The 26,194-nt window shown below is 41.7% G+C and overlaps 1 protein-coding gene across 3 annotated transcripts in view; it reads left to right on the top strand.

Annotated features, from left to right (window-relative positions):
* The first annotated feature begins 5,851 nt into the window (after positions 1-5,851).
* pax5 (paired box 5) overlaps positions 5,852-26,194 on the top strand; it is a 64,765-nt gene continuing 44,422 nt past the window's right edge. For all 3 annotated transcript variants that reach the window (XR_002665498.1, XM_022758509.1, XM_022758508.1), the window contains exons 1-3: positions 5,852-5,932; positions 21,811-21,976; positions 25,538-25,735. Coding sequence is in view for 2 of the 3 variants with exons in the window: in XM_022758509.1 (XP_022614230.1) it covers positions 5,887-5,932; positions 21,811-21,976; positions 25,538-25,735 (410 nt within the window). In the remaining variant the exon portion in view is untranslated. The remainder of the gene's footprint in view (positions 5,933-21,810; positions 21,977-25,537; positions 25,736-26,194) is intronic.

Below are 26,194 nucleotides of genomic sequence, written 5' to 3'. Positions count from 1 at the left end.
TCCAGTATTTCCATTCAACAGTGCTGCTCATTGATTTGCAACACTGCCCTCAATGCTTTGACACACCCACAGATATTAAAGTGATACCATGTTAAAAAATGTTGGTTTATTGTGTCACTCTTGTGAACATGAGCTGAGGGCTTTACATTCAGGCCATGTCCACCTGTGATAAGAGGCCACAAGAAGACATGACACAAACCAAAAACACTTGGAGACCATTTCCTAAACCCCTGGGCCATCTGGAAGTGGAAGCCCTGGTGTTGATGTTGATATACTTTGAGGTCCATTTTTGTGTGTGTGTTCATTAGATTTTAGACCATAACAATCACACCTCTTCCAATTAGATGAATTGCCAGTCCAGGTGACCCCCCCCCCCAACACACACTCCAGAAGAAACACTTTTTGTGAAGCTCTGTGATCAACAGTCTGTCAGTGCTTTCAACAGGAAAAGACTAGAACAAGAGAACAAGCCTGACAACACCTTTTCAGACCGGACCGAGTGACTTGTGTCTTTGGGGATTAAATTTGTGAACAGAAGCTCTATGCGCTCACACACACACACACACACACACACACACACACACACACACACACACACACACACACACACACACACACACACACACTCTCAACACACCACAACACAACACNTCAGACCGGACCGAGTGACTTGTGTCTTTGGGGATTAAATTTGTGAACAGAAGCTCTATGCGCTCACACACACACACACACACACACACACACACACACACACACACACACACACACACACACTCCGTCACCACACGATGCCACAACACCTCTTTCTCAGCTGCGAGTATAAAACCACATTGACAGGAGCCTTGTCCGCTCTTGTTGAATCGTCACGCTGAAATGTTTACCTTTACATACAAATGGCCTGGTGTCATGTTGTGTCACATAATGTTTCATGGACAAATAATGTGTCCCATTTCTCAATCCGCCTTGCAGCCCTTAAGCCCCCTTCTAGCCTCTATAGTCACAGCAACACCCAGGCACCACGGCTGCAAAAAAAAAAGGAACCTTGTGTCGCCACCCTGAATTAAATCCCAGGGATACAGAGGTAAGCTCAGTCAGCACTGCAGCTCTGAGTGTTTCGAGGAAAGCAAAGACAAACACATCAGCAACAGAGGCAACTTTTTCATCTAACCCAATTGTTAGTATAGGTTTCGCTGTCTTAGTGCACAGCAATGTGAGATAAAGTTGCTTCAAAAGTATTGTTACCTCACACACTAAAGAGTGTTCTGAAAACCATCCCGTGATACACTTTGAGTATATGAGTTAGAAACCTCAACAAAAGTTACAGCGCTCCACAATTAAAGCATTTATAATACAGAATATGAAGCGGACAGGATAGCAGCAAACACACGAGCAAGAAAATAAAATTAACATTAAGTATAAGTGAGTGAAGAGAAGCTTTGTAAATTGGAATGAGTGATCTGTGAGTGGTGAACTCTGGGAGACTGTCAGTGAGGGCCACTGTAAATTATACACATAATGGAATAATTTGATTATGGAAAAAATTACACAAAGTAACTGAGCACATTTACCCAAGCACTGCACCTTTAAATATGAATTTTGAGATACTTTTACCTTACTTTCCATTTTCTGCAACTTTGTAATCCACTACAATTCAGAGGGAAATAGTCTACTACTTTTTACTCTTCTACATTTGTCTAACAGCTGTGGCCTCCACATAGCCTACAACACAGGGAGTTAAAGTGAGGTCCACAACAACAATACACGTTAATCAGTAGTGATCCAATATTATAACATCTATAATATGACATAATAACAACATAATAAAAGGGGCCACTCTGCATAATGAGTACCTTTATTTGTAATCATTTAAGTACATTGTGTTCATACTTATGCACTCTTAGTAAAAGTAAAAATCACAGGGAAAAACTTATAAAGAAATATTTTTACATACTGTAGGGTTACAACTTTTATTTGAATATATGCTCTGCGCACTTTTCCCACGACTGTTTATGAGCTACAAAGAACAGGCAGACTGGTCATGCAAATGTAATTCTTTGAAGTCAACATATTTTCTGCACTCTTCTTCACACATGCATTCATCTAAAAAAAAACAACCTTAGAACTGCGGGGCTTTCAACCTTTGTCTTTCCTTGTAGTTTACACTAAATTTAAACGGTCTGGTGAAAGCCAAAAGTCCCAGAGAGACAGAGAGCATCTCCTCCTGTGTTTACGTGTTTACTCATTGTTCTAATCGCCCCTTTAGTTCTTCTGTCTCGCGCTTTAATGCGATTCTTTCCGGTTCCGCTCGGTCAGAGCTCGGGTCACCGATCCAACTACTCCCCTTCATATTAATTAGGCCTACATTAATTAGCACGCGGCTGAAAAACAAACAAGTGATGATTAATATCTAAACTATGGCGAATTCTTTGAAGAGATCCTGTAGGCAAGCCAAATGTGGAGCGACCTCTCACTCTGACTGAATCTGCAGGAAACAAATATGAGGACAGGACATTAATACATTTTATTATAAAACACTGTTCCTTCCCCAAACATAGTAAAAACACATGTTATTACTCTTCAGAATAATGTTAAAGACATTACTATAGGTTAAGTACTTGATATATAATTTGGCCTTTTTGGCTCTTCAAACAGGCAACTAATGTATAAAATATAATGTCAATAAATGGCTGCATATATTTCTAAAATATGTGAGACATGTCACTTTTTATTTTTTAGATGATATTGATAATAATTTAAAAATAATAACAATAATAATAATAATAATACTATTAATAATATATAAGATTTTTCTTAAAATCATTAAAACTCTGTTGTATTTCTAAATTGTGTGATGTTTATGTAAAAGAAATGTCTGATATTCACGTTTACACCAGTGGCAATTAATAACCAAGTAAAAAAAATTAAAAGCCATAAGCTATTAATCTAATTTCCCCCAAGCTGTGTCCATTTCATGAATTGGAAATTAAAATTTTAATTGTAACAAATCTATTTAATCTTCCTGTACTTCACTGTAAACTTGGCAAAATAAGCCAAATTAAAACTTATGCAGAAGATAATAACTTGGTTTCTTCAAACCGCTCAGTAGCAGATAATTGTACAGTCTTTCCTGCGAGCTCACACGTTTAGGAAGTGCACTGAATAATCCGCAGCCATGGCCATGCATACAGATTCAACTTTTGGAGGCCTATGAAAAAAGATAAGGATGAGGCAAGTCTGCAGAGGATTCAAGATCTTGTGACTTCCAGAGAGAGTTAGACTATAACTCCGTGGTTTAGGCTGCACGAAGCTGCAACTCTGAAAACAGTAGGCCTTTATCATTAGTGTATGTAATCTACAGCAAATTAATAAGTGACAGCAGGAGGCAATGAATAATAAATATGACTTTGTCTTTTGTAGGAAGTAGATTTTAAACGACTCACTTTAACAACGTTTCTAATTGTGGACATAATGAACATTTTGACCACACTCATGCTGACATAAAAATCAGTTTAACTTGAATTCCCTCCTGTGACATCTGCTGGAAGTTCAAGCATAGATGAATATTTTCCTGGTAACAGTCCACAATTGATTTAACTGCGGCTGTTTCTCCGCTTGAAGGTCAGAGCTCTACCTGCCTTTTTGTTTCCCGCTATCACATAGAAAACATTAGTAGGCTATTTATGTTCTGATGTTGTGGGCGCGAGCCGAAGGTCAGGGTCGTAGTGTTGCAGCGCGAGGCGACAAGCAGAGCAAAATGGGTCGCTGTCTCGCGCTTTGTTCCGCACTCAATTGTCTCGGGGCTGCGCGTGAACCCTGAGACCTGCAGCTGTCTGGAGGAGAGAAACAGAGGGAATGAAGCAGAAGTTAGACACCGAGGAAAGAGACACAGCCACTATAAAAAATTAGTCTTTAAAATCTGAATTTGCTTCTGTCACAGTTGTTGGTCAGGTGCTGTTGGAATTTGTGCTGAAATCTCTCATTTTTGTTCCTGAAAGTGGCCTTTATCTCAACATCCATTCCCTGCGTTTTGCCCCAATAAATTACACTTCATTTGCCTTGTCCTTCCCACAAATGTTCACCTGGTGCGTTAACATTCTGTGACTCCGAATCGGTGTATTAGCCTATCTCGCAGAGACCCCTGACTTCGGGCTCAAACTCTAGCCTGTTAGTTGAAGTCTAGCTCAACGCACTCATGCCTAACTATTATAATTTCTCCCCTAGAGAGAGACTTCTGCAGTTCATGTACTTCCAGCTTTTGTTTTAAAATATGCAAATATGCACATTTAAGTCAAGAGAGAAAAGTGATTTTTAAAACGTATTTTACAGTGTGTTTGTTTGTGGGCGTGTGACACCAGTGCTGATGAAGAAAGATCATTTAGTAAATGAAAGTGTGAACAGGGTGGGACAATTCGGAAGAAATTTCCAAATCTTTCCACGTATTCAATACGAACTCAGGTCATGACTCACTTGGAGAATAAGTTTATCATTATTTTATTTGAAAGGGCTTTACCTCTCTTTATTTATGGTAAAACAAAAGAGGCCCCGGGCTTACACAGTGCAGGTTGGCTGTAACTCTATACTAAAGGGAGTAAAACCCTCTCAGTCGGTCTAAAACGAGTGTACAGCCGTGTCTTCAGTTGATGTTTGCTTTAGTAAAACGGAAGAGCCAAAGAGAGCACACACATGTTCAGGAAATCTTGAATGTCATTGTTCCGCCAGAGAATAAAGTTCTCGGTGAGAACCAAACAAAGCGGTGAGTATCACTATGAGTGGAAATTTTCAGTTGGCAAATTAATATTTAAATTAAATGCTATGCGTTCACAGGTGTGTGTCTGCGAACAATCAGAGCTGAGGACCGGAACTATCCGTTTTGTAGCAAACACTTTGCACACAGTGCATGCAGCAGGAGAAGACTGCGCTCTCCAACTGCGGGGCGGTACAGCTGAAGTTGTAGTCCTGCGTGTGTGCACCTGCTCCTGCTCCTCGATCGTGCGTAATGCGTAAAAGACCACCGTGCGTGTCAGGTGTGTGCTAGAAGAGGAGGAGAGAAGTTTGGAGAAACTCTCACAACGTGTTTGGTGGAAGTTGTTGAAAGGACTCTGAACATAAAATCACTGAAGAACCAACTTTTCTCTGGTTCATAAGCCAATGAAAACTAACAAAACCTGCGCTGACATTACACACGTAATTTAACGTTACCTAACAACCTGCACAGCTATCTATGAGGTGTGTCCCAGAGGAAATGAATCTAACATAAAAGAGGGGGAGAGAGGGAGAGTGAGAGAGAGAGAGAGTGAGAGAGAGACGCAGAGAGGGAGGCTGGTGCGGGGGCGGGAAAGTTTAGTAAAGTGGAACTTGGTAACAGATGCGAGTGAGGGGGGCGCGGCCCTGCAGGGAAAGGTGGAGGTTTGTATGTATGCGTGCGTGTTTATACGTGCAAGTGAGCGTGCACGCGCGTTGCATTTGTGTGTGCAGCTCGTGCAAGGAGAAGGACAGGACATGAGCGCACATTGAGAGAGCGGCTCTTTTACTCGGCGTGATCATTTCACGCTTCCCCCCGAAGCCTTTTTTCCACCTAAAGCGTTTAGTTGCAGCTGACTGAGCACTTGCAGGGAGTGCAATAGGGAGCGGAAGGGTCGAATTATTTCAACCTACAACTCGCCCCAAAAGTACTGTAGGACGAAAGAAAAAAAAAAGAGGGAGAGACGAAAACAGTGCCAGAGAGTGAGGGGGAGAGAGAGAGAGAGAGAGAGAGAGAGAGAGAGAGGGGGGGAGGGAGAGAGAGAGAGAGAGAGGGGAAGAGAGGGAGAGGGGGACACTGCGAAAAGTTTTTGTTCTTTTCCTTTTTTCTCCCTCCATCGCCTCCCCCTGTTCTAACGGGGTAACATGGACCAGGGGCCCAAGAGTCCTGCACTGCGGCTGGGGAGAGCAGGTAGGGTCGCACCGGCTCACTTGAGCTTAATTTTTACTTTTATTAACCGTCACTTTTACCATTTAAACAAGCTGTTGTTTGTTGGTTCACAGTTCTGCTTATGAGAAACTTTTACACATGTTGTGGAAGTTATTTATGGAAGTGGAGGTTACTGAGAATAATTCCTATTTTTTCAACTTTCTAATGGTGTTCTGCTTCATTTCATACGAAAAGTTCGAACATTAACTCATTTGTTTTTCAACTAGTTGCTCATACACTAGTCAGAATGTTTTATCTCAAGTTTGTGAAACTTTTGGAGTCAGGGTGATCGGCTTGTAGTCTGTTGGTGGAAACTTTTTGCTGGCTTTGTAGACATTTTAGATTTTAAAGAGCCAAAGAAAAAGATGTGAGGCTGGAGAGTTTTGCAGTTTGGCAGTTGTATTCTGGCTAGTTAAAAATATGATTGTGATGGTATCAGGGGCTTTGTTTAGCCTTTTTTTTCTTTTTTGTATTTTTGACACTTGATTGTGGGGAGGCAAAAGTGGCTGAATTTTTTGGTTTTGGTTGGCACCACATTGTGCGTCAGGTCATCTCCACGTGTTGGTCTGTGCACCATCACCTGAGAGGGCTACCATGATTGGTGCTTATAACATAACGCACAGTGGTTTTGTGCAATATTGTGCTGGAGTGTGTGTGTTTGTGTGTGTGTGTGGCACGGGCCTGCACAGACTCACAAATTCGTTCTCATATTTGTTAAATAGTAGTTCACTCAATAGGCCCTTACTTAAATCAGCATCTTTGAATTCGTCTTATGTCAGATGATGAGCAGGTGGAAACTTTTTGTTTTCATGTTTGTGGACCAGAAGTTGAACTTACTCACTGGTTCAGCCTCAAATAACTTCAACAAAATTAAGGAGTCTGAGCTTGAGTCTGAGCTTGACTCTGCCCCCGTGTGTCTCCATTACTTTATTCAACAGGTTCATCTCCTATAGGCCTATTCATAAAACAGCAGGGTCTGGTACAGCGGTGGATCAGGCCATCGACTTTGTTATGGCACCCAATGGATATCACATCATTTCATATTGCTGCCCGCTGCGTCTGCATTGATAAAACGTCGTTTGTCATTAAGAAACTGTGGGCAGGTGATCAGCCTCTCTGAATGGGCATCGGACCTGGTGCAGAGCCTTTTCTCCAGAAAAGCAAAAATCAACCTTAGTGCTCCCAATGATTGCCTGTTACTAAGAATATGGTAATACATGCACAGCAGATGTTTAAAACATTATGAAACAGCATTTCTATTGAGGGGCAGACTGCAGTCAGTGTTCTTCAGATTCAGTTTCACAATGCTGTAGCAGGGAATTGTACTCCAATTGCGACATGTTGTCTCAAAATAGAAGTAAATTATCTTGTGCCCGGCCTTCTATGGACATTTGTCATCTAATAATGGCTCTGGTCTGTAAGACAAATAATGCCCTCTTTGCAGTCTTTTATGGAGTGGGCCTTGCCCTCTGATAAACGGTGAAAGCAATGGGATTTGTAGCAATTGGATAATAACCCTTTAACCACAGAGGAAATCAGAGTTTAAAGGAGGCCCTCCCCTGTTGATGTGTAAAGTCTTCAGGGCCCAGGGCCCATACCTACAGCCTCTCCATTTCCTCTCACTTTAAAATACGTGCTTGGGGTACAAAGGAGAATCTGTGAGGATGAATGTCGATCTAATGAGACCCCCCTCTCTCTTATCCCGCCCTGTAGGTTGGCCGTGCGTAAAAGTGCGTAGCCGGTTCTTTCCAAAAGAGCAAGGCCGCCATTTCAGTCACTGTCTGACGATGAGAGGGCCGGTGGCTGACATTAAATTATTATTTTACCAATAAGATAAAATAGATAAAAGTCACTTTCTGTTCTGGTCTTTAGAAATCTAAGATCCTTTACTGATGATTTAAATAAAGTGTTCCAAGAATGTGCCATCTTTCCTTTCTCTATTAAAAAAAAACTCAACAATTAGGTTAGGTTCCAGCTTTACACTGTGTCACCCTCAACCAACCCTTTCTGTGTATGCCTCCCTGCAGCTTAATGATGAAACGACAGGAAACTCTGGTATTACCCCCACTCACCATTTAGGCGTCATACAGTACGTATCTTTTCATATAGGATATCTGATTCCCCATTTTAAAGTCGTTGCCAAAATGCTCAGCAAACAGAAATGATAATCTGTGCAAAGAACAGGCCAAACAAGATTTCTGATGTTGCGTCAGTGCACAGCGGAAAGCAATAAGAGCTGCGGTGAGAGAGATAGAGAGTGGAGGAGAGTAAGAGGGGAGGGAGGGGAGAGAGAAAAGGAGAGAGAGATGACCTCACATGGCATAGCCCACTTTCATTTTGACCTCAAGTGCCCCATCATAACACAGGCCGACGTTGTGGCCAGCAGGGCCTTGTACCCCCGTCTGACAGATGACAGACTGGTCTTTACTTGCGTTATCACCGCGTCAAATGATTACAAATAGGTGCGTTTGATTAGGCCTGAGAGTGGGACAAGCAGTCAGCGTGATTTCTACCTGCTCGGTACACAGTCGAGTTCCACCTCGGGAAGTCCAAGACGGTTCACTCTCCAGTCCATATATTTTATTTATTAGTTATGACTTTTATATTTTATAAGCAAATGAAAACTTAAGAAGAGATACGGGAGCTTTCTCATTATGTTTACAGTCAGCGGGCGTGTAATAAACGAGCTGGTGGAGTTAACATGCGCTATTAATTTTTCATTGCTTTTTCGTTTCGAGGCTCGGGCGCAAAAAGCAAAACAGCCGAAGCTTTCATGGTGGATGGAGGGAAAGGAAAGGGAGAGAAGGAAGGAAAGATGGAACACTTAAACAACAACATTGCCTCCAATTTGCCTCCAAATGATTATCAGGACTCAACCACATTCTTACTAATGTTTTAAAAAGTATACACACCCTTTCCCTCCTCCCCCTTCACCCTCCCATCCTCCCATTTCCAGCACTGGAGAGGTAATGAAATATGGTAATGGATTTGGACCCCCGGATTAAAGTCGTCCTACCCTGATGGAAGTTTTCTTCAAATTTCCAACCCTAAAGCAACAACAATTTGTATACATGATTGATTGTGTTTGGATTTTTTAATTGCTTATGTATTTAATTTGCAAATCGGAGAGACAAGGGCGACGGTTGCAATTTACTTCTGTGGGGAGAGAACCGCTCGTGTCTATATCTCAATAAATAAAACCAGACTCGGGCTGCACGGATACAATGGAAACGGAAAAACTAAATTGCACAATATGATATGGCTATGCTTTGGATTTAGAGTCCCTGTTTGGAGATCTCAAGAGCCAAATTTCAATTTTATTTATATATTTGTAAAAGCAGAGAAATACAAAGGATCTTCATTTTAAATTGAACAAATCTGTATATTGGACCATGGATATGAAAAATAGAGTTTGCAGAGTATTTTCTCGCAGCAGTGTCTCCCATAGTCATTGCCATTGTCTATATATTGTCTTTTGCTGCTTTCATTCATATGTGGCCTAAATGTAGGCCCAATGTCTTTGGTGCATGATCCAAGTCTAAATATCCAAGCTTCTGTTTCCGGGTTTATTTCTTTTATTTTCTGTTTTTTTTTTTTTTTTTTTTTTTTTTTTTTTTTGTCTTAAAAAAAAAGAATATAAAAACAAAATCAATCTGGTTTGCTGTCTGTCAGATTTGTATGAGGCCTAATTCATGAATACTCAAGAAACAGATGTGAAATATGAATGAGGATTAGCGTGAATGCTTCGGGGTGTATTTTACTGTCAGTGGATTAAAGAGCCGGGACGTGGAATCAATGAAGATTCATGAAACCATATTTAGTGTTGAAGATCTGGGTTAGAGGAACAGAGTGGCTTATTTAACAGCCAAAACAGCAGATATACACTCATCCTATATTGTCACATGCTTCTAGTGTAGGCCTGCGCATCGTGGCTCTGCTGAGGGCCCTCTACTTGGACTGCTGGGAAGACTCCTAAGTTAAACCATGTTGGTGGTAAAGTTTCTGTACGTCTTGCATTTGCTCGTGTGTGTGTGTGTGTGTGTGTGTGTGTGTGTGTGTGTATGTGTATATCTGTGCGCACGTGCGTGTGCGCGCGGGCGTGTTGCCCAAGGTTGAACGCCCCCTCGTGGTTCATCCGGCAAACATCCACACTAAAGAAGCCTACGAGAGGAGAAGCAGAACTCAAACCTCCCAGGTTTCTTGATTCTTGAGTTTTCTGGTTTTATACAGAAAATAACAACAGAAACAAACAGAAATGTGTTTGTTTTAATGAGGACAACCTGGCAGCCTGACCGCTTCTGTTGAATTTGGATTTAAGCCACTTCTTTTTTGGGCTACGAGCGGTTCAACATGAGCCAGTCTACTATAGTCTGAGGGCAGAAGTGATCATTATGAAAGGAGGATTGGAAGCAATAATGCAAAGCAAGAAATCTACAAATAAAAAAAAAAATCAAAAATTAAATAAACTCAATAATATCATACATTGACCTTTTCAGGATCAGCTGTATTGCCTTGAGGTACATCAAGCCTGTGAGTCTGTAGAGGATAAAAACTAGGCAGATTAAGGTAAAGACTGTTATTGTTGTTGTTCATTAGTGTGCCACTGTAAATTCCAGCGTCTTACATGAAAATAGCAGGAGCAGCCCATCTTTAATGATGCTGTTATATGGCCAAGAATCACGTGATTATTTATGTCCTGTATATGGTTCTAAATGTGTCTAATCTAAGGGTTATGCGCGCAGTGTAAACACCGAGGAACAAAAATGATTAAATGTCTAGAAACAGGAAGAAGGGAAATAACACTTTTTAATTTGGCTCATGCTTTAGGCTATTTGTGTGGTTAATATTACTGGGGCGAGGCTTAGATATGCCCTCTCAAATCAGGTGGGACTAACATGTATTGAATCCCCCTCTCTCTCAGTTTGGAGTGTAAATGCGCAGCTCGCCAATTGCATTTCATTAAAAAAAACGACATCCGTTTGGATCCGCAATCAATTAGGTAATGAGTGGGAATGCATGTTTCATGTGTTTTCTCTCAATTCTCCCCAAGCTAAAGATTTATGACATTGTTTTGAACGAAAGAGGGAAATTATGCAGGGCCAATTGTTGACAGCTCTCACTCCTGGCCTACAAAGATGGTTAAAGGAACTGAATCAGAATCAGAAGGTTTTGGAATGAATATTTAAACTTAAATGTGTTTAACCAAAAGGCTGTGGGCCTTTAAAATCTGCCCTTTTTATTTAGGCTATATTGTTTTTTTTATTTATTTCTTTTACCTATAGGAGCTACAGAAGGATGGACGATTGCTGTTTGAGTTATTGAGCATTCCCTCATTTATAAAACCTTGCCGCAACTAAGCCTCATTTTTAGTAATACTCATTTAATTAGCCATTTAATATTGACATGAATAAATTGAGCGCAAATGGGTATAAAGGCATTAGGTTTTTTACTTCGTTAATTGAAATTAAACATATGATCATCTACTCCCCGAGCCCTGCGTCGCTCCACCGAGCCTCCCCATTGGTGGAAGGACAATGCATACAGGGCGTCATTGGCCCACGGGATTCGCATCAGCCAATCGCCGCCCTCCCCCGCCCGAGTCTAAGCCGGTGTTGGCGCTGACGCGGAGGCAGCGCTCGCACCTTGATTGGCTGGATTCGCTGTGAGTGACGGGCAGCTGGCCGGCGCGTGGAGGTTAGGGTTCCAGGGGGTTGGGAGCGCGGGCGCTGTCCGCACGAGAGCAGGTCCTGAAACGCGGCGTGCGCCACCGTGGACGCTGGGGCGCAGGCAGCTGTACTCTGTGTAGTTAAAGAAGCCCGTTATGTACATATTTACACCACAGTATCGGCGTCTTCTGGCGTGAGCGCGGAGAAAAGTGCCCTCTGAATTTCGACAGGACTGTTTTTTCCCCCAGCGCGAAGAAATTCGCCTTCAAACTCTCATATAAACCGGGAGTCCTGTAGCTACGTTTGTGCAGCGAGTCCTGGTCAACAAGAGGGGGACAGAGACAGAGACCAACAGCTGCCAGGATAACAACTCTCAAGTCAGCCTCTGTAGCTTTTACTCAAACCAGAAAGTGCTGTTTCTTCCTTATCTGCTGCGCAATTTTCTCTATTTCCTTCCTTTTCTTTTTCCTTTTCTTTATCTTTTTTTTTGGCATGGTGGATATGAGACTTCAAGATGTGAGTGCACTCGCTTTGCTGATGGGAGATTACCAAGTGATGTGAAAGCAGCTGCCGAGGACGATGTTCACAAAATAACCTGGAAAAAAAACAAAACAAAACAAAACAAACAAAAAAAACACCAAACGTGGATCTGTAACGAATATTTTTCTTGTTCAAACTGGGCATTTTTTTTCTTTCATATTTTTCTATTATTAAATATTTTGAACAGACTGAGAGGAGAAACTTCAGCCCCCATCGCAGTTCAGGGGTCACGGCCAGCGGACCGAGGACGAGAGAAAGGGAGGGAGGCTATACTTTGTTTGCTCTCCATATATATCCACATATACATTTTATATATATATATATATATATATTTTTTTTTTTTTTTTTTTTTTTTTTTTTTTTGCAAAAGTTTTTACATTTCCTCATTCCTTGGACTTGGTGCAACTCGGTGTTGACGTGCAGCTGAAGGAATGAGCACTATTTCTGTCGTTTCCCTCCTCTGGTTTTGGAGACGCCACGGTGTCCCGTCCCCATGAGGAGGAGGGAGCCAGTCACTGATTCACAGTTTTTGACGCCGTCCACCTACAAATCTCCTCTAGTTAAAAGTGCTACAACCTGTCTCACCTTGTCAATCAATTAAAGTTTTTTTTTTTTTTTTTTTAATTAATCACGAAAAAGTTTCTCTCTTTGAAGGGGACCGATAGCTTAACCGCTTTTCCATATCCCACTGGAGGTCACGGTCTCAGTAAAGTGGCCGACTGAAACGGGGCATCCGGTGGCATTTTTAAGACCCCTCATATCTCACCGGGGCCCTCCAGCCCCACCGTACCGATGGAGATTCACTGTAAGCACGACCCGTTCGCGGCAATGCACAGTAAGTTCATGCGTTTATAATTCCCTCAATCTGCATGTTCCCATCTGCACTGATCTGAACCCCCCCCCCCTCCCCCCCCCCCCCCCCCCCCCCCCCCCCCCACTACCACCCACCACCACCACCAACAACCAGACCTCCAACTCTGTGTGCATATGCAGTAAGAACAGCGGAGTAGTTTCCAGCATTTCCAGCTGCACCATACACTGCAAAACAAAAACAAAAAACACCCTTCCTTTGAGTCTTTAAGTCTACTTTTATTTGTTTATTCAGGCTATCTGCTGAAAGGACACCAAAAAAAAGAGTATGCAAGAGTGTTGAAATAATGTGAACACTCGCATTTCGTTCATAGAAAACCAGCCTGATCCAAGATTCGTGCAAATTAAATAACGTTTTAATGTTGGATTGAGAAATTCAAGATGCTGTAATTTATTTAAAAAGGAAATAGCTTTGATACTGGGCAAGTGAACGATCTCTTCCTATATTGGCGCATATTTTTCTTTAAAAAAGAAGAAAAAAATAGCGGGGTCCACTTAATGACTTCTTAAGGGATGGATATTTTTTGTAGTGTTTTAAATTCTGGATACATGCAAAACTTTAGGCCTAAATTGTGTTTATATTCTCCTTTGTGCATTTGTTAGCATTTTTTTATGCCTTGTAGCATTTAATAAATGTAGCCTACACATATAGAACAGCTGTAAATTGACAGAATTACTCTGATTTTTTTTTTAATTGTGAAATGCATTGTATTGCAGGCGGTTTAGGACTACATCTGGTTGTATTTGCTGCACGGTTTGCTGTGTTTTCCTCTTTGAAGGGAAGAGGAGGTGCAGGGGTCAGAGAGAGAGAGAGAGAGAGAGAGAGAGAGAGAGAGAGAGAGAGAGAAAGAGAGAGAGATCGGGTTAACAAAGCATGACTAAAAGCTGAACTTGATCCACAAGCAGTAACAGTGTTTCTGCACATAACCAGGTTATATAGACACACACTGCACAGGTGCGCGCGGAGATCTGCCCAGGTCTTATAATAATAACATGGTGAGACTCTGTTGATCCCCCGCAGGGAAATTCTCCTCTCGCTGCCCAGCAGGTCACAGCAACACACACACACACACACACACACGCGCACGCGCACACACACACACACACACACACACACACACACACACACACACACACACACACATCACAGGACGTCGCAGGGCTCAGTGTCTTGCTCAAGGACACTTCAGCAGAGCAGGTGCTTTTTGGGGGGGATGTAGCCATGGCGGCACATAGGCTATAAATGGGGGGGTGCACAACTTGGTCACTCAGTCGTGACATGGCGGGCCCTGCTTTGTTTTTCTAGTCCACTTTCCCTCCCCAAATACCAGCTACCTCCCTTCACATGGAATTTATTTGATACAAGTGAAACAACCTGCAGGAGCTTTCATATAAACAATAATAGAAAAAAAAACACTTTTTTTCACAATCTTTGAGCACAAAAAACTGAAAAGAAAATCAAATCACAAAACAATAGGTCCTGTTGACTTTGTGCTGAACCCCGTTGAAGAAATCCCCACATTCAAGATCTGAAATGAATATCACGTTTTCAGTTATAATCATCTCCAAAGATTGTCTGTAATGAAGATCCAAATAATAGGAAATAATCGAATTAATAAGTTAACGTGTGCTTTCAATAAGCTGCATTAATATCATTTTTTAATGTACACATACTTTATATAGCCTGAAAAAAAATGATTTCAATAGAGTCCCATATTCACGATATGCATGGTGGATCTGCCTCTGCACTAAAAAGCTGAATAAAGCGTCCTACAGGTATTTCAGCGTGTAATAGATTGTGCATTATACATTTTATTGCAGTTTAGTGCCGGAGAGGACCTGTGTTATGTGACTGACAGAGGTTCCCACGGTGCGTTATCCTGCAGGATAGAAAAAAGAGAAGGTCCAAAAGCTAGAACGAATCACGTTTCCTCTTCCCTACCGTTTCACCAAAGCCAATGATCCGCGGTGCTGACGGTCACAGCGCAGCTGAAGTTATATATGTCAAAGCGCGGAGACGCTTTAAAACGATTACACCTAAAAAATGTCAAAGGTAGAGAGAGAGAGAGAGAGAGAGGTTGGGATGAATCGACTGTGACGCGTGGAAATGTTGTTGGGCGAGTGGGGATGTGCTGTGTTTCTCTGTCAGTGTGTGGGTGTGCACTCTATGTGTAGTGTGAGTGTAACACTTCAGTAAAAAAAGGCCTAAAATTCACAACGTAGGAAATCGCTGTAGCATGTGTGTGTGTGAGAGACAGGGATTTTAATGCTGTATTTAAAGTTTGATATTGACTTGTTAAGTTTTTATGTTCTTGCCTTTTTAAAACAAAGATTTTTGAGTGTTTCACAGTCAAAATCAGTGCACAATGTGTGTGTGTGTGTGTGTGTGTGTGTGTGTGGGTGAGAGAGAGCTCCACCTAAGCGCTAGCAGTTATTTACAAGTCTTTTATTACATTTTTTTTGGTTTTAAGAAATGAGATTTTACCTAGAGTTACTACTTTATTCGTTGAGTTGAAGATCCCACTCGTTACGTCCGGTTTGGTTAAAACAATCTTCTATGTTGACGTTTTTTGTTTGTTTGTTTGTTTTTTTCTTGGAATAGATATATTAATATCTTCCCTGCTTCATATCATCCTGCTCGGTTGCACCTTTGCTGACTTTGGCGCGTGTTTAGCGTCATGACGGACGACACCAGCCTATATAGCAGTGATGTCTTAAAAATCTATACCAGGTAATTGTGATGATAATGAGCTGAATTTCATAATCACGCATTGTGATGGTAATAGTGGCATGCTGAATATTAAGCAGGCGAAGCTGTGGCCTACCTTAGTGATCGACCCATGAGTTAGCCTAAAGAGAAGAAAAAACAACTCTGACAGGCAAAATGACGTAGGCTAGTAGGCCTATATGGCCTGTAATTTGAATAAAACTTTATCCTGAACTCTGCCCACTGAAAATACGCAAGTTACCATATAATGATTATAGGTTGAAGTAGGTTTCGTTCATTTTTTTTACTCTGTCATACAAGCATTAAAAAAAAAAAAAAATCAAATCACGTTTTTTTCTCTGGAAACAGACTGTTTTTTTCGTTTTAATAGAAGATAACTACTGATAAATCGAATCGTTTATTAACAGGTTTTTCCCGAGTCGCTCTTCACCAACAAAATATTAATTATTCCACATTTCATGAGAAAAATAACACTATACGTCCAAAACGCCTGCCTGGCACATCTCACAGATCTATTCAGTGTTTGCTCAAGGAAATGTGCTTCATCTGTATTCTCGCGGGCAACTTTCCAAACAGGTTTTCAGCCAAAAGTAATTTCTAGTTCCCTCTTTTCTTTCTTTTTTTTGACAGAGAAAGAGAGAGAGAGAAGAGAGAGAGAGAAACCGGTGGCGTTTTGTTGCGATTTCTCTTTTGCTTTATTTTTGAGTCGTCAGGCCGTGACGAGGCAGATGAGAGATGAGAGAGAGGGGGGGAGGGAGCGAGGTTGGTGTGCAGAGAGAGGGAGGGAGAGAGAGAGAAAGAGAAAGAGAGAGAGAGAGAGACAGAGGAATGTAGAGAGACAGAGAGCCTAATGGACCTTATTTTCTGGATGGGGGAGCTCCAATATATTCTGCTTTATCTCTGTATTTTTTCCTCCTGGAAACAGTGAATCAATCAAACATTTAAGGAGGTGCTGGGCTCTTAAGTCAGCTCCTATAAAGGGCAAATAAATAAAATACAACAGGGATGCATAATGACTCCTGGTCCCCTGGCTGTCTCTGTCCCTCTCTGATTCTGTTTCTCCAGGATGAAATTGAAGCTGCTGCCTCTGCCAACACTTTCCCCCCTCCAGAGACTGTAGGTCCGGCGTTTATAGAAAGACCCTTAAAAGCCAAGACCCCTAATTTGGCAAAATCTTTGTATCTAATTTGCAACAAAACCTCCCAAGCTGGCCAATGTTGATTGAATTTCTTGGAGCAAGTGGTTAATTTGTTTGGTCAGTGTGATGAATTACTGGAGCTCTGTCCCTAAACTCACACAGCTGTGAGGGAACATCAGCCCTGGATGCTTCTGTGTGGCGACAGATTTCCAAATGATTTCTTTTAGGCATGCTGACCACAAGGAAGGGATTATTCCCCCTATAATGCTATGGAAATCTCTGGGCATTTCTTTCTGTTACAATCCTTAAAACTGCAAGATTAACTCCTCTAATGACTAATATTCTATCTGTGTAACAACATGGTGTATAGCCTTTAAAATGAGAACTTAAATCACTTATTCAGAGAATTATGCTACAGAGGTCGATAAACAAATTTATATAATTTATAAAGTTTTTGCGTTCGTCCCTATCAGTATTTATAGGCTTGGAAAAATAAATTTCAAACACATAATCCCCATCGCCTACCCCAAGAATGGTGAGAGCCCGAACGTCTAATGCCGACAGTAAACACACAGATAAGTAAATAAATAGTTATCTGGAGGTTTTTGTGGGTCACAAGTCATTCCTCTCCATCTCTTTACAAAGCAAGGCGTATTTCATGCCCTGGCCCAGATAGGAAGGGTGAAAGGAACCATTTCATTTACTCTTATCTGAGAAAGAGAGAGAGAGAGACAGAGGGAGAGGGAGAGAGAGAGAGAGTCTTTTCTGCAGATACCTGTGGTGAGGAGGACGTAGCGCAGTAGGCTTTTTTATAAACCACCGCGCAAAAACTGTGCTTTTATTCAGCGAAGCAGGCAGGAAAGGTTTCAGGAAATAATAATAAAGAGAGGAGGGAGGAATAATGCCTTTTTACAACCATGCACAGCGTTCACAGCGAGCGAGAGAGTGTGTTGAATTTATCCATGTAGGTCACCGGGCTCGTTCTGGCTGTGAGGAATATCTGAAAGTGTGTGTGTGTGAGTGTGTTTGTGTGAGTTTTCTCTTTGCATCTCAGTACCCAGTGAGACGTTACGATCAGGATTTCCAGTAAAATCGCAGGTATCAGTCACAGTAAATCACTGGATTGCTCCTTTTTTAAAAAAAAAAGAAAGTTAATGACACAAACACAGACAAAAAATATAAAACCTGAAGGGTTCAGGGTGAACTCTTGGCCTGCAGGGTGCTGAACTTGAACTGCAAGTCTGAGTCCGGCTGGAGACCTTTGTTTTATGCCATTCCCCATCCGTCTGTTCGTGTCTCTGATCATCTCTTGGCTATAAACTTTCCGTTAAATTCGTAAAATGTCTCAAAGTTCATTAAACAAACAGTGGAGTTCAGCAGTGGTAGAGCGGAATGGTTCCCAGGATCTCCAGTGAATCGAGGCTGTGAGGACAGAGGGCGTAGTAAACTGTACAGATTGTAAAGCCCTTTGAAGCAAATTTGTGATTTTAGGCGATACAACTAAAACTATCAGCAGACTCGCAGGAAGTCAGCAAATTGTCAAAATAACATAGGATAACAAGAATGCTATACTTACTGACTTAACACACTTAAAACAGCAGGCAAGGGACACAGAGAGCTGCGAAAGTGAGCATCTGAATGAAATGTAATGTATTCAGATGTAACCTAAGCAGAGTCCAGGTTGCTCTGACTCCACCATCCATCTCTTGAAGAGCCGTGGCCGCTTGTTTCATCGACACCACACAGTCCAAATAATCTGTGAACCTGTTCACCACCAAGTTGAAACTGTTGAGTTTTCTCACTTTCCAATGATTGATTGTCTTCACAGAGGGATGACCCCGTATCTCACTTGTTGGGGTCCATTTTCATTACTGATGGAATAAAGGAATATTAACACTTATGATATTACTTCAAAAAAACTTACTACCTCATCTTGAAATGCTTTTTATTGCAGGTCAGTGCCACTGTTGGTTTTATTAAAGGGGCACTGAAAAAAAGTGATTAAAATCAAAGCAGTAGAGTCAGAGTTATCCTGACTTTTATTCCCTGTGGGTCAACCTCCACGAACCCTGTATCCTACACTTCCCACAATGCAACTCTACAGCATCTGCATGATTAGACCCTCCAAGCCCGTAAATGCCACATCTGCAGTTTGTGAAGGAGGCTTCTTTCTGTAGTCACCAAACCCAAACTGAGATTACTCTGATGACATTACTCAGGTTATTTTCTTCAGACTTTGAAGAGCTACTACGAGGCTACTGTTTTTACAAGCTGAGCAGAGCTCCCCATGTTGAATAAACTGATTCTGAAGTGTAAAATCAGTGGAAAGCCCCTTTAAAATCTAAAATACTAAAATACATTTTCTTTAATTAAGTGGATTGTTCCTTTAGTCAGACAGGTCTGCTGAGAAACCTGAATGCTTTGGACACGGCTAATGCGATTATATTGTCTTTAAACTTTATCGTGGTTGTTACATTTCATGCCATTTAGTCTTTGAATCTTGGTTCACAGGGGCCATTGCATAAATGGATATGACTCTGTCTGTATATATTGCTGTCTTTTCTTAAGAGCGATTGCTTTTAAAATTGTACTGTCTGCAGCTGCCATCTGCATAATGAAGCTTCTTCTTCTATCTTAAAAGATAAAGTAGTGTGGAAGAGAGTGACCATACACATCAGCCGCTTGGAAATAGCTTTGTTTGATGTCACAGAATGAGACTCTCTAGACTTCACATTTCAGTATTTATCCTCCATGTGTGGACCTATTTATATTTTGGGCTGGAGGAAGGGGTGTGTGTGTGTGTGTGTGTGTGTGTGTGTGTGTGTGTGTGTGTTTTTCTTTATTTTATGCTGATGGTGAACAGAAGAGGAGGACAGGGGGACAGGTTCAGGGGACAGCTTTGTGTTTTAGGGGGTATCCCTACTGGGGTAATGTGTTTAAAATCTATTACCCCCACAGCTAGGATTAGCGAGTGTGAGTGTGTGTGTGTCTGTGTGTGTGTTTCCCCTAAAGACGTAATCACTATGGTAATACAAAAGCCAGTGGATTATGTGGTAGAGAAATTCTGGTTGATTTATACTCTGCCTTTGGTGAGATATATACTGTATATACACATACTGTTGTAGAGAAGGAGACATTTTTGCCACAGAAAGTCGTTATTTCCCTCGTTCTCACTCATACACTCTGTATCTTGGTACTGCTGAGGATACGGGCTGATACAGTGGTTAGCATCAGTTTATGCTGTCGCCTCAAAGCAAGAAGTTCCTGGTTTCTGACCTGGCTCGGCTCACTGGAGCCTTTCATTGTGGGCTTCACATACAGTAGGTGTGAATGCGAATTGTGACAGGCTGCCGTTGGTACGGTGTGTGTTGGTATGGCTCCAGAACAGGGTAATTGAAACTATGGATCCAGACTATATTCCTATAAAAATCATCAACATGCTTGGTTACTTTTCTCCAATTCACATCTATTTTCTGCTTGTTGTTTCTGCTCCATTGTCACTGCTGTTTAAATCTGTCTGCTAAAAAAGGGAAGTTTGTCATGTCATGTGTCTTATGGCTACATTAAAAGAGGACTGAAGGATTTAAACAGGGTGTAACAGTATATAATTTTCAGTTATTAAATTATGACAAGGTTCAAATATTCTATTCTAGTCTTTTCTAGTGTATACCAGTCTTGCTCTCTTTCATTAATTTCCTTTCATACTTTCATCTCTTCATCCCTCAGGGGGAATATTAGTGGTATCTTTAAGTAAGGGGCTGGGGCAAGGCCTTGGTCAATAATTAATTGAAATCCCTTCATTTACTTAAGATCTCAGCGTACTCTGCCCTGGGTGAAAACGGGCAAACTTTGCACTTTGGAATACTCCAACTGGAGCAATTATGCTGAGCAAGACAAATCAGTGGCAGCAAAGAAATCAGATGTATCTGAGATAGGTAATTGACTCCAGCCAGGGACCAGCAGTTGTGTGATACAAACCCAGAAAGTTATGATATTTCTTAACCAAACCTTATAAACAATAATCGCGTGTATGTAAAGCAAACACCAGTAGCTACATAAAAGACATTACTTATTTAAAAACTAGACTTGTAAAAAAAATCACTTTGAGTCTGTGACTCAAGCGAGCCGAGATGCTGATGAGATTTTCAAAAATAAATGATGATAAAATAATCAATACATATTTTTTTACCAGGTGTTGTCCCACTGAAACACAGTAGATGACACAACCACAAAAACCAGATCTTTGTAGAAGCCTTAGTGAGCAGTTGTCCTTTAGGGCGAGAAGAGGTGGTATTTAGCAAAGCTGGACTGTGGATGTTTATCTCCAGACTGGAGTGTAGCCATTGGATAAAAGACCCCGATGACCAGTGATGCAATGTCTGTCCAAACCGCCCTTTGGCAAGGCATTTTACCTCTAGTTGCTCCAGTTGAGCTGTTCAGTAGTTATCAATGGAAGACTGCAGTTGCGCTGAGCAGTGGTGGTGTGTGAATGTGAGATTTGTGTCGAACTCTGATATCACATCTTAGTTTTTTTTTGATAGTAAGATGGTTAAAAATACATCAAATGAAAAACCAGATTATCTGTGGTGGTCAGAAGAATCAATCAACCTAACTTTGATCACGCTGAGCTACCTGCTGTGAAACATTCATGACTCTTTTCTGCCGACTTTCTGTGTTTTTTTTTCCAAAAATTTAATTGGATGAAAGACAAGGCCTTGGACTCTAATGACCCTAAATTAATACATTTTTATCAATGAATTTTTTTGATCACTGGGCACTTTTTATTTTTCATACAAATCGCTAAATTCACAATTGTTTAGTCTTGCATGTGGTCACTCACATTTGAGTTTATCTCTGTTTCTCTGTTTCTCTGTAAACCACTTTATATTTCTACGCCCATCTTTTCTCTCTCTTCTAGGACATGGTGGAGTGAACCAGCTCGGAGGTGTGTTTGTAAACGGCAGGCCCCTCCCTGATGTAGTGCGACAGCGAATAGTAGAACTCGCCCACCAAGGGGTTCGGCCCTGCGACATCTCACGCCAGCTACGAGTCAGCCATGGATGTGTCAGCAAGATACTGGGCAGGTAATAAGCACATGAGCGCCTACGAACCGCGTGGTGACAGTCCTGTAAAACATTCACAGTTGGACCTTTTTAACAAACAGTGTCCAGCAGAGTGTGAGATGGCGTGACCTGACATGTCACGGCTCGGACAGTTGACTAAGGTGTATAAAAATGGTCGTCCTCTTGGTTTGACACCATCCTCTATTGCTGGACAGCTTAAAATGTCTGCGCCAAACATTGCCAACTTCACACATCTGGCTCCTTTTTTTTTGGGGGGGTCGGAAATAAACTCAACATGTGTCAAACTGAGGCTCCTGTGAGGTGACACTGACTCTTTCAGTGTCAATTCTGTCATTTATTCAATTCCCTCAACATGCACGAGCTGCTTTTTTAGTTTTGCCTGCCGTCATTTTCCCCTGCCCCTTATTGCTCTATCTCACTTGTCTCGCTTCGCTCTTTACTCTTTACTTTTTTTTTTTTGCCATTTCACCTTCCTCTCTTCTCTCTGTATCCTGTATTTCTCGTCTGACCCCTCTCAATATTTCTGTGTCTCCACTCACCCCCCTTTTCTCTCTCTCTCTCGCTCTCTCTCTGTCCGTCTCTCCCTCTGCCTTTTCAAAGCTAAATTCAAGAGTAAATCCCTGCTCGTTCCGTCCCCCACAGAAGAAAGGGGGACAAAAGGGAAAAGATTCATCACTTTTTGGAATTAGCATCAAAATGAAAGTGGCACCATATTTCTGCACCCCAAAAAAAAAAAAAAAAAAAAAAAAGGACAGAGGGTGATGGGGAATGGGAGAAAGACAAGACCAAGGAACACAATCAAAAGGGAAAGGCGTGTTCAAGAAAGAAGAAGAGTGCAGGAAAAAGAAAAAACGAATGAGAGACAGAGACCATTTGTGGGGACGGAGGGGAAGGATTAGCTACAGCGACCCTCAGCTATATCAAAAAATGTGTAGCTCATTGTTCTCCCTTGCTTCTCTTTCTCTCTCCCTCTTTCTGTCTTTCTCTCTCTATCTCTCTCTCTCTCCCCTGTCCTGGCCGTTCAACTCACTGAAGCGTTACCGTGAGGGGAGGGTGGGGGGTTGGGGGGTGAGGGGTGGTGGGGTGGTGGTGGTGGTTTGGTGGTGGTGGGGGATCGGGATGGAAGGAGGGAGGGTGGGTTGTTTTATCCTCTCCTCTCTGTCTCTTTGGTGCCAGCAGAACAAAAACACCAACTCTACCACCCTGTGTGTATGCGTGTGTGTGTGTGTGTGTGTGTGTGTGTGTGTGTGTGTGTATTGGCTCATCGTTGTGCGGATATCAATAACCACGCTCGTTTATTCACCAATGATTCAGCTGTGAATAATTTAAATAGTTTTCCATTTGAAAATAGATTGTTTTTCCTTTAGCTGTGTTTATACTCCAGCTGTGAATAGTCACAACGTGCAACACAGCCACATATTGCAACATGCACACAAACACACACGCACGCACTTCAAAGAAAGACAAGGAAACGCACATTTACTGGAACACACATCTTCACGGAAGGGATTACTCTACCGTACAGCGGTGGAGGGAGAGAGAGAGAGGGAGAGAGAGAGAGAGAGAGAGAGAGAGAGAGAGCGCAGCAGGTTTAAGACTGACTGACAGCTTGCATCCACACACAGCATCCCCCCCTTTTCTGCAAGCTGAGTAGCGCATTTGCTGTCCTCCCACCCCCTGCCCCCATGCCCCTTCTGCATGCAAATACATTCATGAAATAGCCATGGTGGACACCAAACGCCTGAATCTGTGAGTGTGTGTGTTTGCATTAGTGTTGTGTGTGAAGGTGTGTGTGTATCCATGCCACCCTCTTCTTACCTCTGTGTCACAATGTGAAATTGCCAAAGAAAACAAAAGCCATTCACAGGTCGAGTCAGGCGTTAGAAATATATATTTTTTTCTCTCAGGTGTTTTAGTGTGTTACATTTACACTCAGTCATTTAGCTGACACAGGTATCTACAGCAGATTGTGACGACTTCAACGTTACAACTAACTTCTGCTTGCTGTAATCACTCCTCCTTGCCTTGAAGGGATTCCTTGTGAAAGTAGGAAGTAGATAACAAAATCAACTGTCCGAAGTCCAAAGTTTTAGTCTTATGTTTCCTTGCTGAGATTCAGCGGAGGGACAGATGGAATTTCATACTAAAAAGACTGTGGCTTTGTAACATATCCACTAGATTTGTCTGACTCAGATTCATATTAACTTTTTTGCACAGAACAACAAGGAGTTTTTTCGTCCCATTACTTCATTTTTCTTTGAATAAAAGACACAAGACAAGAGGATCATCTTTTACAAGATCAAGTGCGGGTGAAGGAGAAGGGCAAGGAACAGGCCAGTGGGACTTGAAGCATGTTTTGAAGAAGAGTTTTGCATTTAAGCCAGAAAGAAGTCGTGACTGCAGAGGAAAGGTCACTCATCCACCTCTAGAGCCAGGAGGGAAAACAGTAGAGACTGAGTGGAACAATGTCCAAATCACCACCAGGAGGGGGGGAACTAAAGGGCCAGTAAAAATACAGAAAGGTGTATTTAAAAAAAAAAAGTCCAGTTTGTATTTGCTGAGATCAGCAATGAAGCAAAACTCAACATAACATACACACAAACATAATTAACTGAGAGCTTTGATGCTGCCAATGAAGTGATGATGTGATTTCAGCAGTGGTGTATTTCAGCTTTAAGAGGTAAAGATGGAGGAATAATCAAACTGCACAAAAGTGTCTCACATCTCCATTTTAAAGGATAAAGCTGGTGACATTTCAAAAGATCGAGGAGTTTGAGTCGATCCCACATGAACCGTCCTGCTGCTGTAAATACTCCCCACAGCACCAAATGTGGATTCATCCACGGTTGAAAATAGACCCCTACAAATACATTACTCATGTTTAATTAATATTTACTGAAGTTACAGTGCCTGGCTATTCTGTGTACACTTGGCTTATTTCTTTTTATTTGTCTTGGAAACTATTCTTTTGTGACCATTTTCATAGATTTATATCTTCAGTTGGAACAAGTGCTCTTTGGACTGAGTGCCACAGACAGGATAAGGAAGTTGGAAAATACTGACAGACAAATAAATGCATGGTTAGTTTTGGGGAGTGGTGACTGTAAAAAAGTATATATTGACATTATGTAGTTTGAAAATCATCAAATCTGAACCTGTTCAGATTCTTATTGAGGAGGGGTTTGACCATTTTCCACAGTCACCTGCATCAGTAAATATTGTTATAACAAGAGCATCAATGTCAGATCAGCTGATCAGGTCACACAGTTATGAATGTATAAACTCCAACCTGATTAAACTACTAGTGATTATTCTTACATGGTTTTATTCCAATTTGAATCTATCAGATGTCAGATTTTTAATTTCAAGATAATAATTTCACCGGTTTAAAACACCCCATGGGACTGGAAGCGATTCAGAATTAAAATTACAGAAACAAGTTTGGATTTACAGGTTTAACCTTGCTGCAGCTTTTATTTTACACTTCTTCTAGTATTACCACAACCTTCTTGTGCTACTTCCTATGACCAACATGAGCATCTTCCATGATTTGATTGGCAGGTACTATGAAACGGGCAGTATCCGCCCCGGGGTAATCGGGGGATCCAAACCAAAGGTTGCTACACCCAAAGTGGTCGACAAGATCGCCGATTACAAACGCCAAAACCCCACCATGTTTGCCTGGGAGATCCGGGACAGGCTCCTGGCCGAGAGAGTGTGTGACAACGACAGTGTCCCCAGCGTCAGCTCCATCAACAGGTACTACAGTCTGTGTAATCTGTGTGTGTGTGTGTGTTTTAGTATCAACTTATAGCAACAGGTACTGAGTGTAGGTAGAGCACAGAAGGATATAATACTGTGTTTCATGTATGTGTGTGTGTGTGTGTGCGTGTGTGTGTGTGTGTGTGTGTGTGTGTGTGTTTGTGTGACTGGGAGTGGAAAAGAGAATAGCAAAGAGGCCCCAGTCTCCATATGTATGAAGTGGCTGCAGCTCAGTGGTTCAACACGATGGTACAATGACAACCCTTTCCCCTGAGCATAGAAGCAGAGAGAGAGGGAGGGATAGTGAAATAAGAGAGAGAAGGAGTGAGCAAAAGAGGCAGACAAAAGAGAAGGAAGGTGTGCAAGAGTAAGGAAAGAAATAGACACAAAAGGAAAGGAAAGAAAGGGGAAGGAAGGAAAGGAGAGAAGAAGAGAGGAAAAAGGGGAGGAAAGGAA

Source organism: Seriola dumerili, unplaced genomic scaffold (genome assembly GCF_002260705.1).
Source record: "Seriola dumerili isolate Sdu_G_001 unplaced genomic scaffold, Sdu_1.0 BDQW01000301.1, whole genome shotgun sequence".
Classification (NCBI taxonomy): Eukaryota; Metazoa; Chordata; class Actinopteri; order Carangiformes; family Carangidae; genus Seriola; species Seriola dumerili.
The sequence above is the reverse complement of the archived record's forward strand: the minus strand, read 5'-3'. Positions and strand labels throughout refer to the sequence as shown.